We start from the raw sequence: 17,591 nt of genomic DNA on the forward strand, positions 1-17,591 counted from the left end.
TGTAGGCGCACAATTTCCCAGAGGAATAATTCAGCAACTGTGACTATTGTAAATGGGTGTGATAGAGGTAGGAAATGACTGTATTTTGTTAGTCTATCTACTACCACAAGGATAATTGTTTTGCCAGCAGAAATGGGCAATCACATGATGAAATCCATTGATATATCATCCCAGACTTGGGTTGGTATTGGGAGTGGTTGCAAGAGGCCTGCTGGTGTTGTAGTGGCTGACTTGTTTTGTTGGCATACTGCACACCCGGCTATGAAGTTCTGGATAGATGTACGCATGCCTTTCCAGTGAAATTGTGTGGCGATACACTTTTGTGTTCGTAGGATGCCGGAGTGGCCACCCGTGAGTGAGGCATGGAATAATTCCAGGAGCTTCCTAAGATGAGCAGAGGCTACCGGGATTTCTAGGCATCCTTTGAAGAAGAGTAGATCATTCTTAATTGTGTACTCGAGGTGTGGTGAGGGATTTGCCAATATTTGGGCCTTCAACTGCTATAACTCCTTATGGGATTGGGCTTCTTTTCGCGTCCGCCACTCGATTAGCAGCCCCTGCTTTGTATTCAATTCTGTAGTTATACCCCAGTAGCTTGGATATCCAGCGTTGTTGTTCTGGGGATAGAACTGATTGATCCAATAAGAACTTTAGACTTTGATGGTCGGTCCAAATTGTGAACCATCTATCGATCAAGTAGGATCGCCAACGTTGGACTGCTAAGACTATTGATATTAATTCTCGCTCATAAACTGATTTGGCCCACTTTTGTGATGTTAAGGCTTTGCTGAAAAAGGCTAGTGGTCACCCCTCTTGCATGAGAACAGCCCCAATGCCTTAACTGGAGGCATCACACTCAATGATGAAATCTTTCGTGAAATCGGGCAGTGCTAATGTTGGAGGGCTCGCAATTGCCTATTTCAATTGTTCAAAAGCTTGTTGGGCCTGGTTTGACCAGTTAAAAGCGTCTTGTTTCAGCAATTGGGTCAATGGGGTAGCTATTAGGCCGTAGTTTTTGATGAAGCGACGGTAGTACCCAGACAGTTCCAAGAAGGCCCTCAATTCTTTCACACATCTGGGTTGCGGCCAGCCCAGTATACTGGAGATTTTATCTGGGTCAGCCGCTATAGTCCCCTTTTCTACAGCATGTTCCAAGTAGTGAACTTGGTTTTGTCCTAAGGAGCATCTGGACTCTTTAGCAAATAGCTGGTGGGCCTCAAGTGTTGCAAGGGTGACCTGTAGATGGTTCAGATGTTCCTCCCAATTGGGATTGTAGACCAATATGTCATCAAAGAAAACAAGGATGAACTTATGTAAATATGGCCAGAATATGTCATTCATCAATGCTTGAATTGTGGCTGGAGCTTTGGTCAGCCCAAATGGCATGATTCGAAACTCATAGTGGCCATCATGTATCCTGAAAGCCGTTTTGTGAACATCCTCCCTATGTACCCTTATTTGATGATACCCAGCTCGTAAATCTAGTTTTGAGAATATGGTGGCTTGACTGAGTTCATCAAGCAACTCATCAATGATTGGTATTGGGAATCGGTCTTTAATGGTGATGCTGTTAAGGGCTCTGTAATCAATACAAAGCTGTCACGTCCCATCCTTTTTCTTGACTAATAGTACCGGTGACGAGAATGGGCTGTGACTGGGCTGTATTATCCCTTGCTTAATCATATCTTGAACTTGCTTCTTGATTTCAGATTTCTAAAAGTAAGGGTATCGGTAGGGTCTTACATTGGTCGGGGCTGATCCCAACATGAGGGGAGATGCGGTGGTCATGCTCCCGGCATGGTCGCAGTCCTTGGGGTTCTTTGAAAACATCGCCATAGTGCTGAAGGAGTTGTTGTAGGCGGCTTTGGAAGTCTCTAGGCCTATCTGGGCTGTTGTTAGCTAAGGATGGTCGGGTCCAACTTGAGTCCATGTGCATGAATATGGGCTAATCTGGATCTCCTCTTTGCTTTGTCAGTGTTGCAAGACTAATGGGCCTTGGGCCCTTGCATGCTTGTCCTTGTAGATGGACTGTAGAGTTTCCTGATGTGAAGTCCATGGTGAGACGGGCCCAGTCACAGACCACGGGTCCTAGCTGTCTTAACCATTGAATTCCTAGAACCACATCCACTCCATTGAGATGGAGAGGATATAGGTCCACCGCAAACTGATGACCTTGAATCTTTAGTGGTAGGCCCATGCAAATGCTATTGCAAGATAGGCTACTACTGTTGGCCACATGAACCATAAAGGCCATTGTTGGTTGAACCGGGAGTCCCATTTTATCCACTAAGACTTGAGTTATGAAGTTAAGGGAGCTGCCACTGTCTATGAGGATTGACACTTGGCGTCCTAGGATCAGCCTTGCAACTCTCATTGTTTGAGGGGACGCATGTCCCATAAGGGCTTGTAAGGATATTTCAGGCATGCCATTGGATTGTATTTCCCACCATGGGTTAAATTCTCCGCAACCGGTGATGTCGTCTTCCTCTTCGGCATCTTCTTGGAGGAGAAATGTTTGTTGTTTCTTGTAACGATGGCCCGGCCCAAATTTCTCTTCATAGTTGTAACAGAGACCTTTGTCTTTGCGGGCTTGCATCTCTGCCCAGGTTAGCCATTTGAAAGGAACCAGTGGACCTAGGCCTAGTACTCCTTCCTCCTTGTCTGGTGCTGTCATCCTTTCTTGCTCCCTTCTTGCTCTGGGACCCCATGGTCACTGCACCTTTCTTGCTCGACTGAACTTGCCCTCATACAATTTGGCTAGTGCTACCGCATTGATGAACGAAGTAGGCTGCATCGCTTTCACTTCCAGCCGCAGTTCTTCTTTTAGGTTGCCAAGGAAGCTTCCCACCAACGCCTTCTTCGTCCACCCTTGGACTCTCACGGCCAGCCTTTCGAACTCTATCTAGTATTTTTTTACGGATCCTACCTGCCGCAACTTTTGCCAAATTTTCATCAAGATCTTCGAACCCAGATGATCCAAAATGGGCAGTCATGGTGTTCGTGAAGTTTGCCCAGGTTTGATGAGGGTGCCCCCTTCGGTACCATTGAAACCAGAGGATAGCTTCCCCTTCAAGATGCATAGAAGCCAGAGCTACCCTATCTTGCCCCGATGTTTCATGGTAATCGAAATACCTTTCGAACTCTATGTCAATGTTCGTTGCCCCTTGCTCCAGTAGAGCAATGAAACTTTCCTTCATTACTTTGAGATCTGAAGACATTCGATGGATGTCTACCTCCATCTGATCCACTCGGGTGTCTACTGACGTGTTTCTTGTATTGGTCATGCTGGCTCTGATACCAAATTGTTAGGAACCTACCTAACTCAGGCTTTTCGAGGGGCCAACCTCCTGAATTCTTGGAAGAAGAGAGAGAAAGAGAGAGAGGGAGAGAGAGCTTAATGCTGAAAGAATCAATTTCCTATTCCCTTTTGTACTCTACTACTGCTGCCAACAAAGTGAATCCAATCATTAAAAGCAATCGATCCAAGATTAAATGCAATCACTATAAACATACTGGCCATACAAGCGACTAAATATTCTTACAAGCTAAGTTAATATAGGTTATTCGCAAAATTGGAAGAACAAGGTCGTTGTTCTTAGAAGAATGTGACTCTGTAGCTAGGGAAGATCAGAATCAAAACCTTACTGGGTCAGACAACGAGTTTTGCTTTGGCATGTCAATGCAGAGGAAGAATCTCTTTTCCATATTATCTTCTACTGTCTAGGCCCACGAGCAGTCTAGCTAGTTTTACTCTTGCATGAATCTCTGAGTTGAAGGTATTGCAAGCATTATCATGAAATTTTGGAGAACTAATAGCAATTTCTCACCTAATCCTTTGAACCCACCCATTATATAACTCATCCAACCCACCCATTTATTTAGCGGGTTGGAAACGGGTTGAATTATTTATTAGGTCAATTTGAATGGATTGGGTCAGGTTGGGTATTCATTGGGTTAACCATTAATGGTAAAGGGTAAATTCTTTAGCTTTTTTTTTATTTTCTTTATTTGAATAAAACAATTTATAATTAATACATTATTTTTCTAACTAATTATTGATTAAAATTAGTTTTAGTTGGAATCAACGCAAATTACTCAAATTGACATGCATCCAAATTCAGTCAAATGGTTCAATGGCTTAATCTAATCTAGTTCGGATAAGTTGGTTCACTCATACCTAGCTAGAATTAACCTAGATCCAACCAATTGTTCAATGGCCCAATTTGGTCTAATTTGATTCTGGTACAAATGGCCCAATTGTGCCCAACCTAAATCAACCCAAATAACCCAACAATATAGACTAACCCGATTTAGGTCAACCAAATCAAATTGTTAGGGCATCCCAACCCAACTGGGTTTGGACCGATCTGCACCAACTTAACCTGAGTCTAAATGGCATGGTTGGCCCATTTCAATCTAATTTGGGTTGGTCAGCTCGGTCTGAAATATGAACCCATGCCCAACCCAATTTGAACCAGTCCATCTCAAACCAACATAGTTCAGATCTGAATGAACACAGATGACTCAGTTCAATTCAGTTAGGGTCTATCGATCTGCTCCGAATCCAAGCAGTTCGACCACTCTTGATGCAAATATATATATACGATGAAGTCGTAGAGCCAGTAACCTGTGACCCAGAGAAAAAAATGGTTTAGCCTTTGGGTTGATTTTAAAAGCATTGGTCTAAATGACAACCACTATTACTACAAAGCTATAACCAATTTATTTGTAAAAAGAGAATTGTTTTTCAGGTTTAAGTCCCATAAGCTAAATTGTTACAAATTAATGAATTGGGTGGATTGGATTGGGCTAAAGCAGATTTGGGTTGAATCCAACTCATTTAATTTTATTTAAATGAATTATTAATGGTTGGCAGGTCAAACAGGTTGGGTTGAAGTTCAACGCAAACCTAACCCACCGAACCTACCCAATTTGCACCGCTAAATTTTTAATGGAGCTCCCATCGGTCCTCTTCGAGTTGCTTTCAGAAGATTGAAAATCAAAATGTATCATCCTTGAAGCTCTGACGAGAAGTCCTGACTTGCATAGTGTAGTCATGTAGTGAATCGAATTCCAACTAGATGGTGCCTCCTCCTCATAACTACATAAAAATTAACGTCGATGCAACTATTGGTCCTTCGTCTACTAGTTTCGGTTTGGTAATCAGCAATCACTTTGGGAGAAAGAGAACAGATTCAAATCAATTAGGTCCAAACTGATGATATAGCTGACTAAAAAATAGAGCACACTAAAAAGAGAAAGGAGAAATGAGAAAAGAAAACAATTCTTGGGCTAACAAATTAAACTTTATGAAATTCGTTAGGCTCAGTTTGGAAGGAATATAAATGCAAATATATAGAGTGTAAAACCTTGTATTTTGTATTATTTTGTATGTATTTGCATTGTACATATTTATATTTGTGCTATTTCCAAACTGAACCTTAAAAAACTTTCCCTTGACATTCTGTTTCTCTTACTTAAGAACTCACTTTCCTCGCACATTGCTCTAATATAGTAGAAGCAATGCAAGAGGCAAAAACACCAAGGAATCCGGTCCCCAAATTAAATAGAATCAAGGAGAATTTTACATCCGTACATCTTGTTTTCATTAACTACAGGATTTGGGAGAAAAATACTATTTCAATAGCTAATTTTTATGTGTTTTCTAAAAAATCACATCATGAAAATCAAACAAAAAAAAAAAAACAAAAATAATACAAGGAAACGACTGATAGCATACAACAAAATCAAAAGAATTAAAATACACTGCCTTGTGACTATTACCAGAACTTCTTTAATGCAGTACCTGCCATGAGTTCATAGAAAGAACTAGTAAGAAAGAGAATACTCTCTAATATATAAAACCTGCAATGCTTTGATAAGTAGAAATCTCACCTAACCAAAATTATCAAAACTATCATTATACCGAATAGAAGCTTTCGTCATGTACTCAAACAGGAAGTATACCCTAGCCAATTGTATGGTATTCAACTTTACAAAAAATTCAAGTCTGGATGTGCACCCCCAGAAACAGAATGTGTTATACATGCTTTGAACCTTGGTGCTTCTATTTATGTTGCCCTAGTGCCCTTGCTTGCATTTGGTTCTTTCTTGTACACCCTTTATCTTTCGTTCTAGAGGAGCTCTTCTCCATTCCAATTCATTTTCTGGTAGGAATCAAGAAATAAGTTTTGCTCTGCACCATAGATAGATTATTTAGATACATATTATCTTGGTGAGTCAACACTTTATGCTGCAAGCACATATATATCAATTTGAATGAACAATTAACCATTACGGATGATTTTACAGATAACAGTATGAAAATTACACTCATTAAAGGTTTTGGTCTTACTGGCATAAAAATGTACTGACCAGAGGATGTTCTCTTTCCAATTTAGTGATACCATTATACTAATTACATAGCTATATGTGATAGCCAAAGGTTTAATTACTTTTAGAAACAGTATGAGAAAAATAGCTAGGATCACAATAGACTAGAAATGGATAATCGTTCTAACTTTCTCGAGGAATTCAGAGGATGTTGAAACAGTGTAAAACAAAAGAGAAACCACTCTGCTTCTTGAAACAGTGCAAAACAAGAAAAATAGTTGCATTATAGAATAAGAAGTATTATCAAGCCTCATGTGAAAGGAGTCAGGATCTGCTGTGCCTGATGGCTGTGCTAAAGGCTGTTAAACCAAGAAAAATGCATGTTTCATGTCAGACATCAAGTACATATGCCCCACATTGGGTATTATCAATCCCCATGCCAAAGGAGTCTAGATCTGCTAAAGGTTGTTAAACCAAGAAAAATGTCCCATGTCAGCCGGCCATCACAATCACCCAATCTCTCAACTAGCACGCATAGCTGCATGGGGTGTTATCATTGGTTAAACAACCTTTAATACAACCATCAGTTGCAGCTAATTCAGATTCATGTGCAAGAACTTACTTGAAACCCAATAGATTAGTCCAGAAAAATGAGTCTTATATCTCATTTTTAAGGCAATCTTGGAAAATACAAAAGAAAAAACAGAAATTAAGAAAACTAATATTTTGATGCTGATCACTTATTATTTTAAGAACTAACCAATTCCCTTAATTGACAATTTATGGAAGACTTCCCCCATGCCTGACCTGCAAATTTGATCACTTTCTTTAATTGTCGTATTCATCTTCTTCTTGCTTCAGATTAGAGCTCACCTTTAAGGCTTGTTTGGTTTGATAGAAAATAAGAGAGAAACTGAAAGTCAAGGGAAAGCTAATATGGAATTTTGTGAAGTTTCTTAGGAACTTTCAGATAACATTTTGGTTCTCCCTTTTTATCTATCAAACCAAACATAGCCATATTGCCACTTTTGTGACAATTTAAGGGCTTGCACATATTCAAGTTCATATATAAGAAAGAGAGATTGTTGTTAAAACACTAGTTAATACCAAGTTCCTAGTAACCAAAAATGAAATTCCAAGCTCTTGAGATTTGAACATGTGGATTGTGATTTATATCAGTTCACTTACACTTATAACAACTGTAGGATGATCCTGTTAGTTCCCACTTGCTAAGAAAGCACACAACTAGTTACTTGCATTTATCTAGATTTCCATACATGGCAGATTTTGTTCTTCAAAAACTGGTGCTTGATCATTTAATAATGAAAAAAAATCTTGTTTATTTCTAGAAGTAGATCAAGGAAACAATTTAGAGAATAATACTACTTGCTTAAAAAGAATGGAAGTTCATTAAGAAAGAGGTAACTCTGTTTAAAATTAACTCTGTTTCTTCAGAATTCAGTTAGTAAAGCGATTACTCATACTAACTCTGCTCCACAGATATATTTTAATATTATAAACTTGTAGTGGATTTGAAGGTTGTTTGCCATAACAATAAGCTGGTATAGTAATCAACTAAACTTCAGCAGTCAGCTTCTTTTGAGAAAGGTTAAGTTTTCATTCAAAAAGAGGAGGGGAATGCCATAAGAGGATGTACTAATCTGAGCCTTACCAAAAACTAAAAAGGCTCAAAAGATAGGTAAACTAATTGCATTATACAAAATGTTCCTCTCGGAACCTGATTTAGTTAACTGATCAGCCACATGATTAAAATCTCTTGGGATCCACCTGAAGCTACAGCTAAGAATCTCTTAAAGCTCGAAGATTTCAAGAAGGAAATGTGCTAGCCTCCAAGGACCTGGTCCTGTCTTGTTTACCCACCAATTGCATTTTGGAATCACCTTCCAATGAAAAAAGGGCTGCTTGAATTTCATTAGTGCATTTGACGCCAGCAAGCAAAGCTTTGTCTTCAGCTTCAGAAGCATCCATAGCAGTTATCAAACACCTAAGGAGCTTGAGCCATAAGCCATTCAGTTTAGTCATCTCAGCTCTTATCAAACACCTAAGTAAAAGCTTAATCAAGTTATAACACTCAAAGTTTTTTTATATTTATGGTACAAAGCATCAGTTTAGCTCTTAAAAGTAATAAAATTAGCAACTCTTGAAAGTATAGTAATGCAAGATTCAGAAACACATCTTGCCTTTCTTTTACTGGAGAAAGAGAAATAAATAAAGTTGGAGGGCAAGATGAGGAACCTGTTCAATAAATGTTTATGTTGGAGATGTGGGCAATCTTGTGCCAATCCCTCCCTTGGTCCTTTCGGCATGATTCCTCTAGAAGGGGACAGTGATAAATTTCCAGCTTCTGAAGAGTGGGGGGAAGTCCCTCCTCTGGTAAAGATTTGAGCCTAGGAGCATCATTGATTTCCAATGATACAAGAGCATTGAGCTGCTGGAACCAACTGGGTGGTAGACACTCAAGCCTCTCGAAATTGTAGAGTCTCAGTCTTGTAAGAGAGGTGGGCAATAACCATTCATCTCGTGGAAAGGACATGAGTCCAGAACATTGCTTCATAGTCAACTCTTCAAGGGAAGTAAGTTTATGCAGCCCAATGCACTTTGGTAGGATTTCCTCATTCTTCTCACCACAACCACTAATCTTAAGTCTCCTAAGGTTGGTGGGAAGCCCACCTTGGGGAAAGAACATTATGCAAGGACAACTTTGGATGCTTAACTTTTCAAGGCATGTGAGACTGTGCATCTGCTCCGGCAGGGACTCCATTTTCTCGCATCTTTTAATCTTAAACTTTTGTAGGTTGGTGGGTAACCCCATTTCCGGAAAAGATTCAAGCTTTGGAGCATCATCAATCTTCAAATATATAAGAAAATTAAGGTTATGAAGCTGAGGCAAGATCTCAAGATTATGACACCCACAAATTTCCAAATGCCGCAGAGACTGAAGGTGTTGTGATCCCCCAACCTTGTTCCCAAGGGCTACCAGATTCACACTAGAACAAATCTTTAATTCTTCGAGTGTTGTTAGGGGTTTCAGGAATTCCTCCGGTATGCATATGAGTTTTGAATTAACATGTATTCGAATCAAAGATGGAAGCATTGGGAGATCAGCCAATTCATTGCAATTTGTTATTTCTAAATATACCAAGGAAGGAAAGAGTGGAGGCAGTGACCTCAGCTTTGAACAAAACTGTATGCTAAGATCTCGTAAGAAAGGAAATTCTACCAGTGATGATGATGATGATAATGATTCTTTTCTTAAGTCACCATCACTCCAACCAGTGTAAGAGGGGATAATAGCTGTCAATACATCACAAAGATATATGTTTAACTTTTTTAGGGCCGGAAACCTATTGAAATGGAGTTCCTTGAGCTTGGGACAAATTTTGATTTCAAGCCTAGAGAGGCAGGGGAATAAGTCTTCACTTTTCTCTTGGTCTATATTTACTACTCCACAAGACCATTCTTCCCAGGCAGGCATGTCATTGAAAGTTAGTGTCTTCAATGAAGGAAATATAGTGGCATTTCTACCCCCATAAAATTCATACCCTATATGCTTTATGCTATCCATGTGCTCAATTTTAAGGTACTTCAACAAAGGCAGCTCTCCAAGAGGAGGAAGCGTCTGCATCCTGCTACAATTGGAAAATTCAACTTGTAATAGATTAGAGACCTGTGCCATCCAATTAGGGAATCTTAAACTGTGGTACCCTTGGATCCTAAGCCCTTTTAGGTTCATATAAGGTTGAAGGGACTCAATTATTTCTTCTATTGCAGCACTTTCTTTTCTTCCTGCACAATGCCATTCCAACAGTAAGTCGTGAATGTTTTTCTTGTCTTCTAAGTTGCCGTCCTTAGCATCTATTATATTGACCATATTCTGTAAGCTTGAAATGTAAAGGTTTCCATCAAAGTAATTTAAATTCTTCAAATTTCCTGGACTAGACCCCCTGTTTCGCCACAAACCTTGCGCTTGAAGACTAATCTTCTTTCTAATTCCATGTCCAGTTTTTCCTTTATAGGTCATCCTGATAAGTCGAAGGCTGATTAGGTTGCTTAAATTTTTTGGTAGCTTATGAAGAACCACACCATCAAGTATCAATGCTTGTAAATGGTAGAGGGTACAAATTGATTTTGGTAGCCTTTCAATTCCTGTGTAGGAGAGGTCAAGGAAACGTAGGAGTTTCAAGTTACCAATTGAATTTGGTAGCGCACAGATGGGGAAGCTATGCAAGCACAAAACACGTAAGCATCCTAGTGCAAGAAATAGATTATGAAGTTGTTGCCAACGTTGAGTGGAGAGGCTCAACTGCTGAAAGGAGTGTCTATATGCATCTTTACTTGTATCTGGCAGTAGAAATGTGTGTAGACTCTTAGCACTATACAAGGCATCAAGTTTTACTGGTTCATAAGATACAGGAAGGAATGACAAATGACGGGCCTTATTAGGAACATTTTTTATTTCATCATCAAATTCTGTTCTAAAACATATATCCTTTGAGATGGAATTGGCTAAATCATGAATGAGATCATGCATCACAAATGTTGATTTATCGTAGTTATCATATTGGAAAAATGACCTCAGAAACAGATCATCAAAATACTTGCCACCAATATCTTCCAGTTGTTTCCCTCTTGCAGGATGTATAAAGCCTTCTGCCATCCACAACCAGACCAATCTCTCCTTCCTAAACCTATAGTCTTTAGGAAAGATGGAACAATAAGCAAAACACCGCTTAAGATGTGCTGGGAGATGTTGATAACTCAATCTTAAAGCTAGTAGAATACCATTTTCATTTCCCAATTCCAATATTTCACTTGTCAAGATATACCTCCACTCATCTTCATTAACTTTTGAGCGTAAATGGCCTCCAAGTGTCTTTGCTGCAAGAGGCACACCTTTACATTTCTTAACAATCTCCTTACCAATTGCTTCCAAATTTGGATGTGAATTCAAATCTGTATCATCAACAAATGCACATTGCTTAAACAATGACCAACAATCTTCATTGGCCAAGGCATCGAGATGGTGAGCAGGCACGGTACCCATGATTGATGAAACTATCTCACTTCTTGTTGTCACTATAATCTTACTTCCTTGTTTCCCAACCGCGAAAGGAATCCGTAAGACATCCCAATCATTCTGATTTTCATTCCAAATGTCGTCTAAAACCAGTAAAAATCTCCTCCCTTTCAAAGTTCTCTTAAGTTTTACCTGGAGAGGATCTAGGTCCATAAGACTACAAACTTCCTCTGTGGCTGACTCAAGAATAGCTTTCGTTATCCTCCTATTGTCAACTTCTTCAGATACACAAACCCACGCAGTAAGATCAAAATGGTCATGTACCCTCTCATCATTGTAAACGAGCTGAGCCAGAGTAGTCTTACCCAGCCCAACCATGCCAACGATGGGAAGTACCCCAACCGCATTTCCTGTATGAGGTTCAGAATCATCAGAGAGAAGCAGTTCAATTATCATTTTCTTATCACTTTCCCGTCCATAAACACAAGTTTCATCAACCAGAGAACTAGTTTGAGGTCTTTCTCTAATTTCAAAGCTCGAACTCCCTCCAAAGCCCTCCCTCAAACCCAGTTGATCCTTTCTTCTAGCAAGGTCTGCTAGCCTTTCATTGATTTCCCTTATCCCAAATGCTATTCTACGTTTCAGTGTAATTGAATTGAAAAAAGAAGGGATGAAGCGGCGGCGCACCTGGTCTGATTTCAATTTCAATCGCTTAACATGGATTGCATACTCGTCCAATATGTCTTCGGCATCATAAGCCAGATGGTTGAGTTCATCTAGCCAAATCTTCACAGCCTCCTCCTTCGTCTGTCTTTGGCCGGCATTGTTGAGCACGGCTTGAATCATTCGCAGTGTGGTTTGAAGCTTTGCTAGATCGTTCTCAATACCCCATAAAGATCCAAATTCTGTGATGATTGGGCTGGCCAACTTGTCGAACAACACCTTAAGAGAAGCAGATACTATTGCTTCTCCCACAATAGCCATGACCCTTTTTCTTCTTAGTGGGCAAGCGAGTCAACGGCTCAATGGTTATAATTTGGGACTACTAGATCTCCAACTCCCACACCCACAACCATGAGCTTGTTTCTGATAGAAGGCCATAAAGGGTAGAGAGTTAACGGGAAGCAGGTCAACGGCTTAGTCCTTGGGTCACTTTTTAGAGACTGTGTTGGATTGAATATAATATTCAGGATCTAAAATTTCTTGATTTGAGTATACTACCCTTAAGGTCCTAAAACAGATTATTTGATAATTTTATGTTCGATTTATATTATTTTATATAAAATAATTTATTAAAATTAAAATAATATTTATTAAAATAATTAATAAAGGTTCAATTATGATATGGGAAAGATATGATATCTGAAAAACTTCTGACCAATCAACTAGAATCATAAATGTGGTAGCTAATTAAGTGTTATTTATCAAAATTCATGGGTGATTTTTTATTGATCAAAACTCTTCTCATACCATATCCTTTTCGCATCATTGATTTTCTTAATTAATAATTAACACTAATTAAATAAAATAATTAACAATTAATAAAAATATTAAAATAAATAACACTTATTAATATTTTTCCAACTTCAAACATTAGACTATGAACTGCAGTGCTTATTGGAAGCTTCAATGGAGAACCTCGTGATCTCTATCCACAACCTCATATTTTTTATCCACACCCAAGTCCTTTTTGTTATATTCAAATGGACTTTTCACTAGTAAGTCGAGCCAAATCAATTTGCCTTTTCGCTAGTAACGACCTAAAAAAAATACTATGTCAGGCATATGTGAAATGGCCTTTCAAACAGGGACTCCTTTGTGTTTGTCTACCTTAAACTTGGCAAACAACTGAGAGTTGGTGCGTTTGGAGATGTTAGCAGCTGGTTTATGTTCTGTTTTGTCTGAAATGAGTAGGTGCTTAGAGGAAGGGGCCAAGGAATTTATGGCGAAGTCAATACGTCTAAGTGGTGGGTGCAAAGTGCAATTGCTGAGTTGTCCAAGAGGTCATTGTTGGGATCTTCAAAAATGCACTCAGCAAGAGATTTGCTAGATTCTGTAATTTCAAAGAGAAATCTTAAACAAAAAGATTTTTGTTATTTTTATATTTATTTAATGGTCTTTTTTTATATATTTGTTTAATGATGGGAGTAGTTGGAACACCATTTGGTAGCAAGAAAATGTTGTATTTGTATTGATGGTGATGCAGCGTGGAAGCAATAAACCGGGCTGGCTATGCAAGTACCGGGTGAACCAAGTTTCTAGCGAAACAAGAAAGAGAGAAAATCTCTAGAGGAGAGAGAAAATGTGGCGAGAATTGAATAGAAAATCTGAAGTGTGTATTAACTGAAAACAATAGCAATATTTATAATACATCTGTAAATTATAGAATAACTAGGAAAGAACAACTAAGATAGATATCAAAACATCTAATCTGGATAGGATCGAATTCTTCTTGATCTTGGTCTTGATAGGATCGAACACTTTGGCTTGATATTCACCGTCTAATCTTCTTGGATGAATCTTGGAAGCCTTGGATTATCTTGATCTCTGGAATTCTTGATTATCCTGAATTCTTGAATTCTTGATGGATCTTGGACTTCTTGAGTTATCTCTTTCTTGGATTATCCTTTCTTGGATTATCCTTGGAATTATCCTTATCCTAGGAGCTGCCACCCCCAAGGTGATGTGGGCCTTGGGATGGGCCTCCATCATTCTCCCCCACTTGGAAAGAACTCGACCCCGAATCGTGACTAGGATATGCAAGTGTCATCTCTGGCAGGTAGCGATGGATGTCAGCACCATTAAAGGTCTTAGAGATACCCATATGATCTGGTAGGTCCACGACATAGGCATTGTCGTTGATTTTCTTCATGATCTTGTATGGATCGTACTTTCGAGGCTGCAACTTGTTGTATTTTCCTATGGGGATCCGTTCCTTCCTCAACATCAATGGCCTTAGGACAGCCTTAATCAATTTCAGCCCTCTTTCATCTCCAGATTAATAAGGCCTCTAAATTAACTTGTGACACCATGCCCAGTTGCACCATGGCTCAACATGTAGGAAGCGTAAAAGGCTGTAGAGGTCCTCCAAGTTACTCTGCAAGGGAGTACCCATAAGGCACCAGCTGCAATGTGCATTCAATTCAAAGGCTACCAGAGCACCTAGTGTCCTTGAGGATTTGATAGTATGTGCCTCATCAAGCACTACCCTGAACCACTGTACTTTGTGAAAAATGCTTTCATTTGAATCATTTTTGTAAGTGGTCGTTAAGACCACATCATATCTTGAAAGCACTTTTGGGTCATTGGTCCTATCCCCACCATAGTGCACAAAAATTGAAAGAGATTCCGGCTCTAAATGGGTTTCAATTTCACCCTTCCATTAGCCTAACAAATCCATAGGACAAACGATAAGGGTGCCAACCGTCACTGTTGTTGGGGCTTTTGTTTTAAACGCCTTGTTACTTCTTTGTTTTCTCATAATTTGCTACAGCATCTGTGATCATGAAATCTTCTTCCTCATCAGGTTTTCCTCTGCCTCGATTTGCAAGCATTAAAGCAATTGTCGTCATCGTTTTTCCAAGTCCCATAGCATCTACTCTAGCTATTTCGGTTGCACTGGGAAATTGTGTAGTAGCTCCCCCTGAGAAATTGTTAACATAGATTGCAGACGCTCTCTTATCACATATATGGTAGGCTGACCAACATGGATGAAGTGTTTTGGCCACTTGCTTAACATCAATTCCCTTCTTTGATTCTGTCATCCAATAAAGAGCTTGTTTCTGATATGGCCTTAGATCACAAGTGTTTTTGGAGGATCCATTTCCTCCAAATTGTATGTATCTGTAGTACCGACAAGCTTATTTAGAGATGACTCTAAGATAACTTGTTCATCGTTACTTTGCTCAAGATGTTGGCCCTCCTTTCTTTGTTTCAAAAGAGGCAAGAGTGTTGCAGTGTCGTCTGAATCACCTTCTATGTTTAAGGAACGTTTTCGATTGTCAAGATCCTCTGGGGTAAATCCTGCCTTCTGATATGGCTTAATTTTCAGTAATTTAAAAAGAGCTGGAAGAGGATAAAGAGTAGAATCGATTGCTTACATGCAGTATGATTGCTTGCATCAAACTAAGGTTTTCACAAACCTTAACCTTTGAGGAATTTACAAGGGGAATTACGATTCTAGCCCAATCCGTTGGCAGCCTTCCTGTCGTAGCATACAAAATTATGGTTCTAGCCCCAAAATCAATGTGATGCTGTATATTTCGCATGGGTGGGAGTTCATCATGGAATTCATCAAGATTACATTCAGTATAATGATGTGTAGTAGTACGGAATTTTTTTTCATTTGCTTTTGGAGCCTTAGGAATACTCTTTTCAGCCATAGGTAACAAGGTGTAGCATATACCTTCTTTTTCAAGTTGGTAGGTATTCTTCCAACCCTTCCCACCCATGTGCCTTGCATCTGTATCAAATTGCCAAGGCCTACCCAACAAAATATGGCAAGCATCCATGTCTACAATATCACAATATACTTTATTATTATGCTTACTAATAGAAAATGGTACCTTGCAGCGTTCCTCCACTCGTATGCCGCCTCCTTCCTTAATCCACCCAATTGTGTATGAGTTTGGATGTTTTTCAGGAAGTAATTGTAACATTTGTATGACATCCCTGCAAATAATATTTTCTTGACTACTACTATCAATAATTAAATCAAATAATTTACCCTTGACAGTACATCTAGTACGGAACAATCTATGCCTTTGAGAGGTATCTTGATTTTTCTGGGATAGCATTAATTTTCCCACAACACAAGTATACTCTTCATGTTCGTATGGACCCTCTTCATCTTCCCCATCAGACCCACAATATACTTCCTCATTACATTTAAAGCATTTAATAGGAGTAGGCTTTGCATAGGGATTACTGGGTTTAGGAGGGTTGGAAGGGTTACCTCGAGTATGTCCTCCTATAATAACCTTACCGGCGTTAGCTGTACTTGCCGGGTGAGAAGGTTGTACTGCTGGGGCTGATTTGTTCCTGTCGACAGTTGCCGGGTTGTCGCTCCCGCTGTATCGGCGATAATTATCACTACGTGCCTTGTCTTGGAACATGAATTCTGCTTTTAAGGCTAGGTTCCTTTCTTCCTGCACACTGAGAACCATCTGTATACCAATTTTATCTCTGATAGACGGTCTCAAACCGCTCAGATAACGGGATGCCTGCTGGTTATCACTTTCAGATAATTGATTTCTTTCAGCTAACCTCAAAAATTCAGATGTATATTCATTAACACTACGGCAACCCTGCGCACACTGTTGGTAAGATTCAAACATGTACTGTTCATAATATGGGGGTAAAAATCTACCTCTAATTAATTGTTTTATGCGCCTCCAGGTTCGAACAGGACCCCTTCCTTCTCTGATCCGGGTCTCTCTCAGGCGTTCCCACCAAACAGATGCGCCTCCCTTTAATCGGAAATCTACCAATTTGACCCTTCTATCCTCTGGTATCTCCATGTACTCAAAGAAACGATCGACTTCTGTGGTTCAGTCTAGAAGTCCCTCTATGCCAAGATCTCCACTAAAAGTAGGAATGTCTACCTTGAGTTTAAATTCATCATTATTCCTACGGGGATTGAAATTACTTAGATTGTGCCAATTTTTGTCGTTGTCGAGAAGAATTGGAGCACCACCGAATTCTAACTCATCATCACTGTCGTCGTCAAGAACTGGACGTCGGAATGCAGTATTGACGGGTGGTCTGTCGTGGTCGTCTCCTTCGATTGGATGTGAATTCTCTCGGTTCCGTGGAACAACCTCTTGTAACAAGGTTCGCAGTTGTTCAACCATCTCTGCCAACTGTTGTTCGATGTTACATTTGGCAGTGCGCTGCTCTTCGATTGCTCTCCAAACAGTTGAGAACCCTTGATCTCCGTCATGGGGTGGGTTGCGACTGCTACCATCTTGGTTGGCCATCTGATTAGGCGAACTCCCTACTCTGATACCACCTGACACAGCGTGGAAGCAATAAACCAGACTGGCTATGCAAGCATCGGGCAAACCAAGTTTCTAGCGAAACATGAAAGAGAGAAAATCTCTAGAGGAGAGAGAAAAGGTGGCGAGAATTGAATAGAAAATCTGAAGTGTGTATTAACTGAAAACAATAGCAGTATTTATAGTACATCTGGAAATTATAGAATAGTTAGGAAAGAACAACT

General features: G+C 39.6%; 1 protein-coding gene and 1 pseudogene across 5 annotated transcripts; both read right to left on the reverse strand.

Moving 5' to 3' along the window:
- Positions 1-5,548: 5,548 nt before the first annotated feature.
- LOC148843311 (putative disease resistance protein RGA3) lies at positions 5,549-12,519 on the reverse strand. 5 transcript variants are annotated; one of them, XR_016102910.1, is made up of 3 exons: positions 8,590-12,519; positions 5,896-6,196; positions 5,549-5,806 (listed from the first exon to the last, which is right to left on the reverse strand). XR_016102910.1 is itself a non-coding variant. In XM_088956808.1 (3 exons), the coding sequence occupies exon 2, from the start codon at positions 11,747-11,749 to the stop codon at positions 8,594-8,596; it is 3,156 nt and encodes a 1,051-aa protein (XP_088812934.1). In that variant the 5' UTR covers positions 11,750-11,781; positions 12,059-12,426; the 3' UTR covers positions 7,931-8,395; positions 8,590-8,593. The 5 variants fall into 5 exon arrangements, 4 of the variants coding, with proteins under 4 accessions (XP_088812934.1, XP_088812933.1, XP_088812932.1 ...); XM_088956808.1 differs by lacking the exons at positions 5,549-5,806; positions 5,896-6,196 and adding an exon at positions 7,931-8,395 and having other exon boundaries at positions 8,590-11,781; positions 12,059-12,426; XM_088956807.1 differs by lacking the exons at positions 5,549-5,806; positions 5,896-6,196 and adding an exon at positions 7,931-8,338.
- A 1,511-nt stretch (positions 12,520-14,030) lies between these two features.
- LOC148843312 (DNA repair protein RAD5B-like) lies at positions 14,031-16,536 on the reverse strand (annotated as a pseudogene).
- Between the last annotated feature and the right edge of the window lie 1,055 nt (positions 16,537-17,591).

This window comes from Nelumbo lutea, chromosome 8, assembly GCF_056320005.1.
Source record: "Nelumbo lutea isolate HS-2025 chromosome 8, American lotus-T2T, whole genome shotgun sequence".
Lineage (NCBI taxonomy): Eukaryota > Viridiplantae > Streptophyta > Magnoliopsida > Proteales > Nelumbonaceae > Nelumbo > Nelumbo lutea.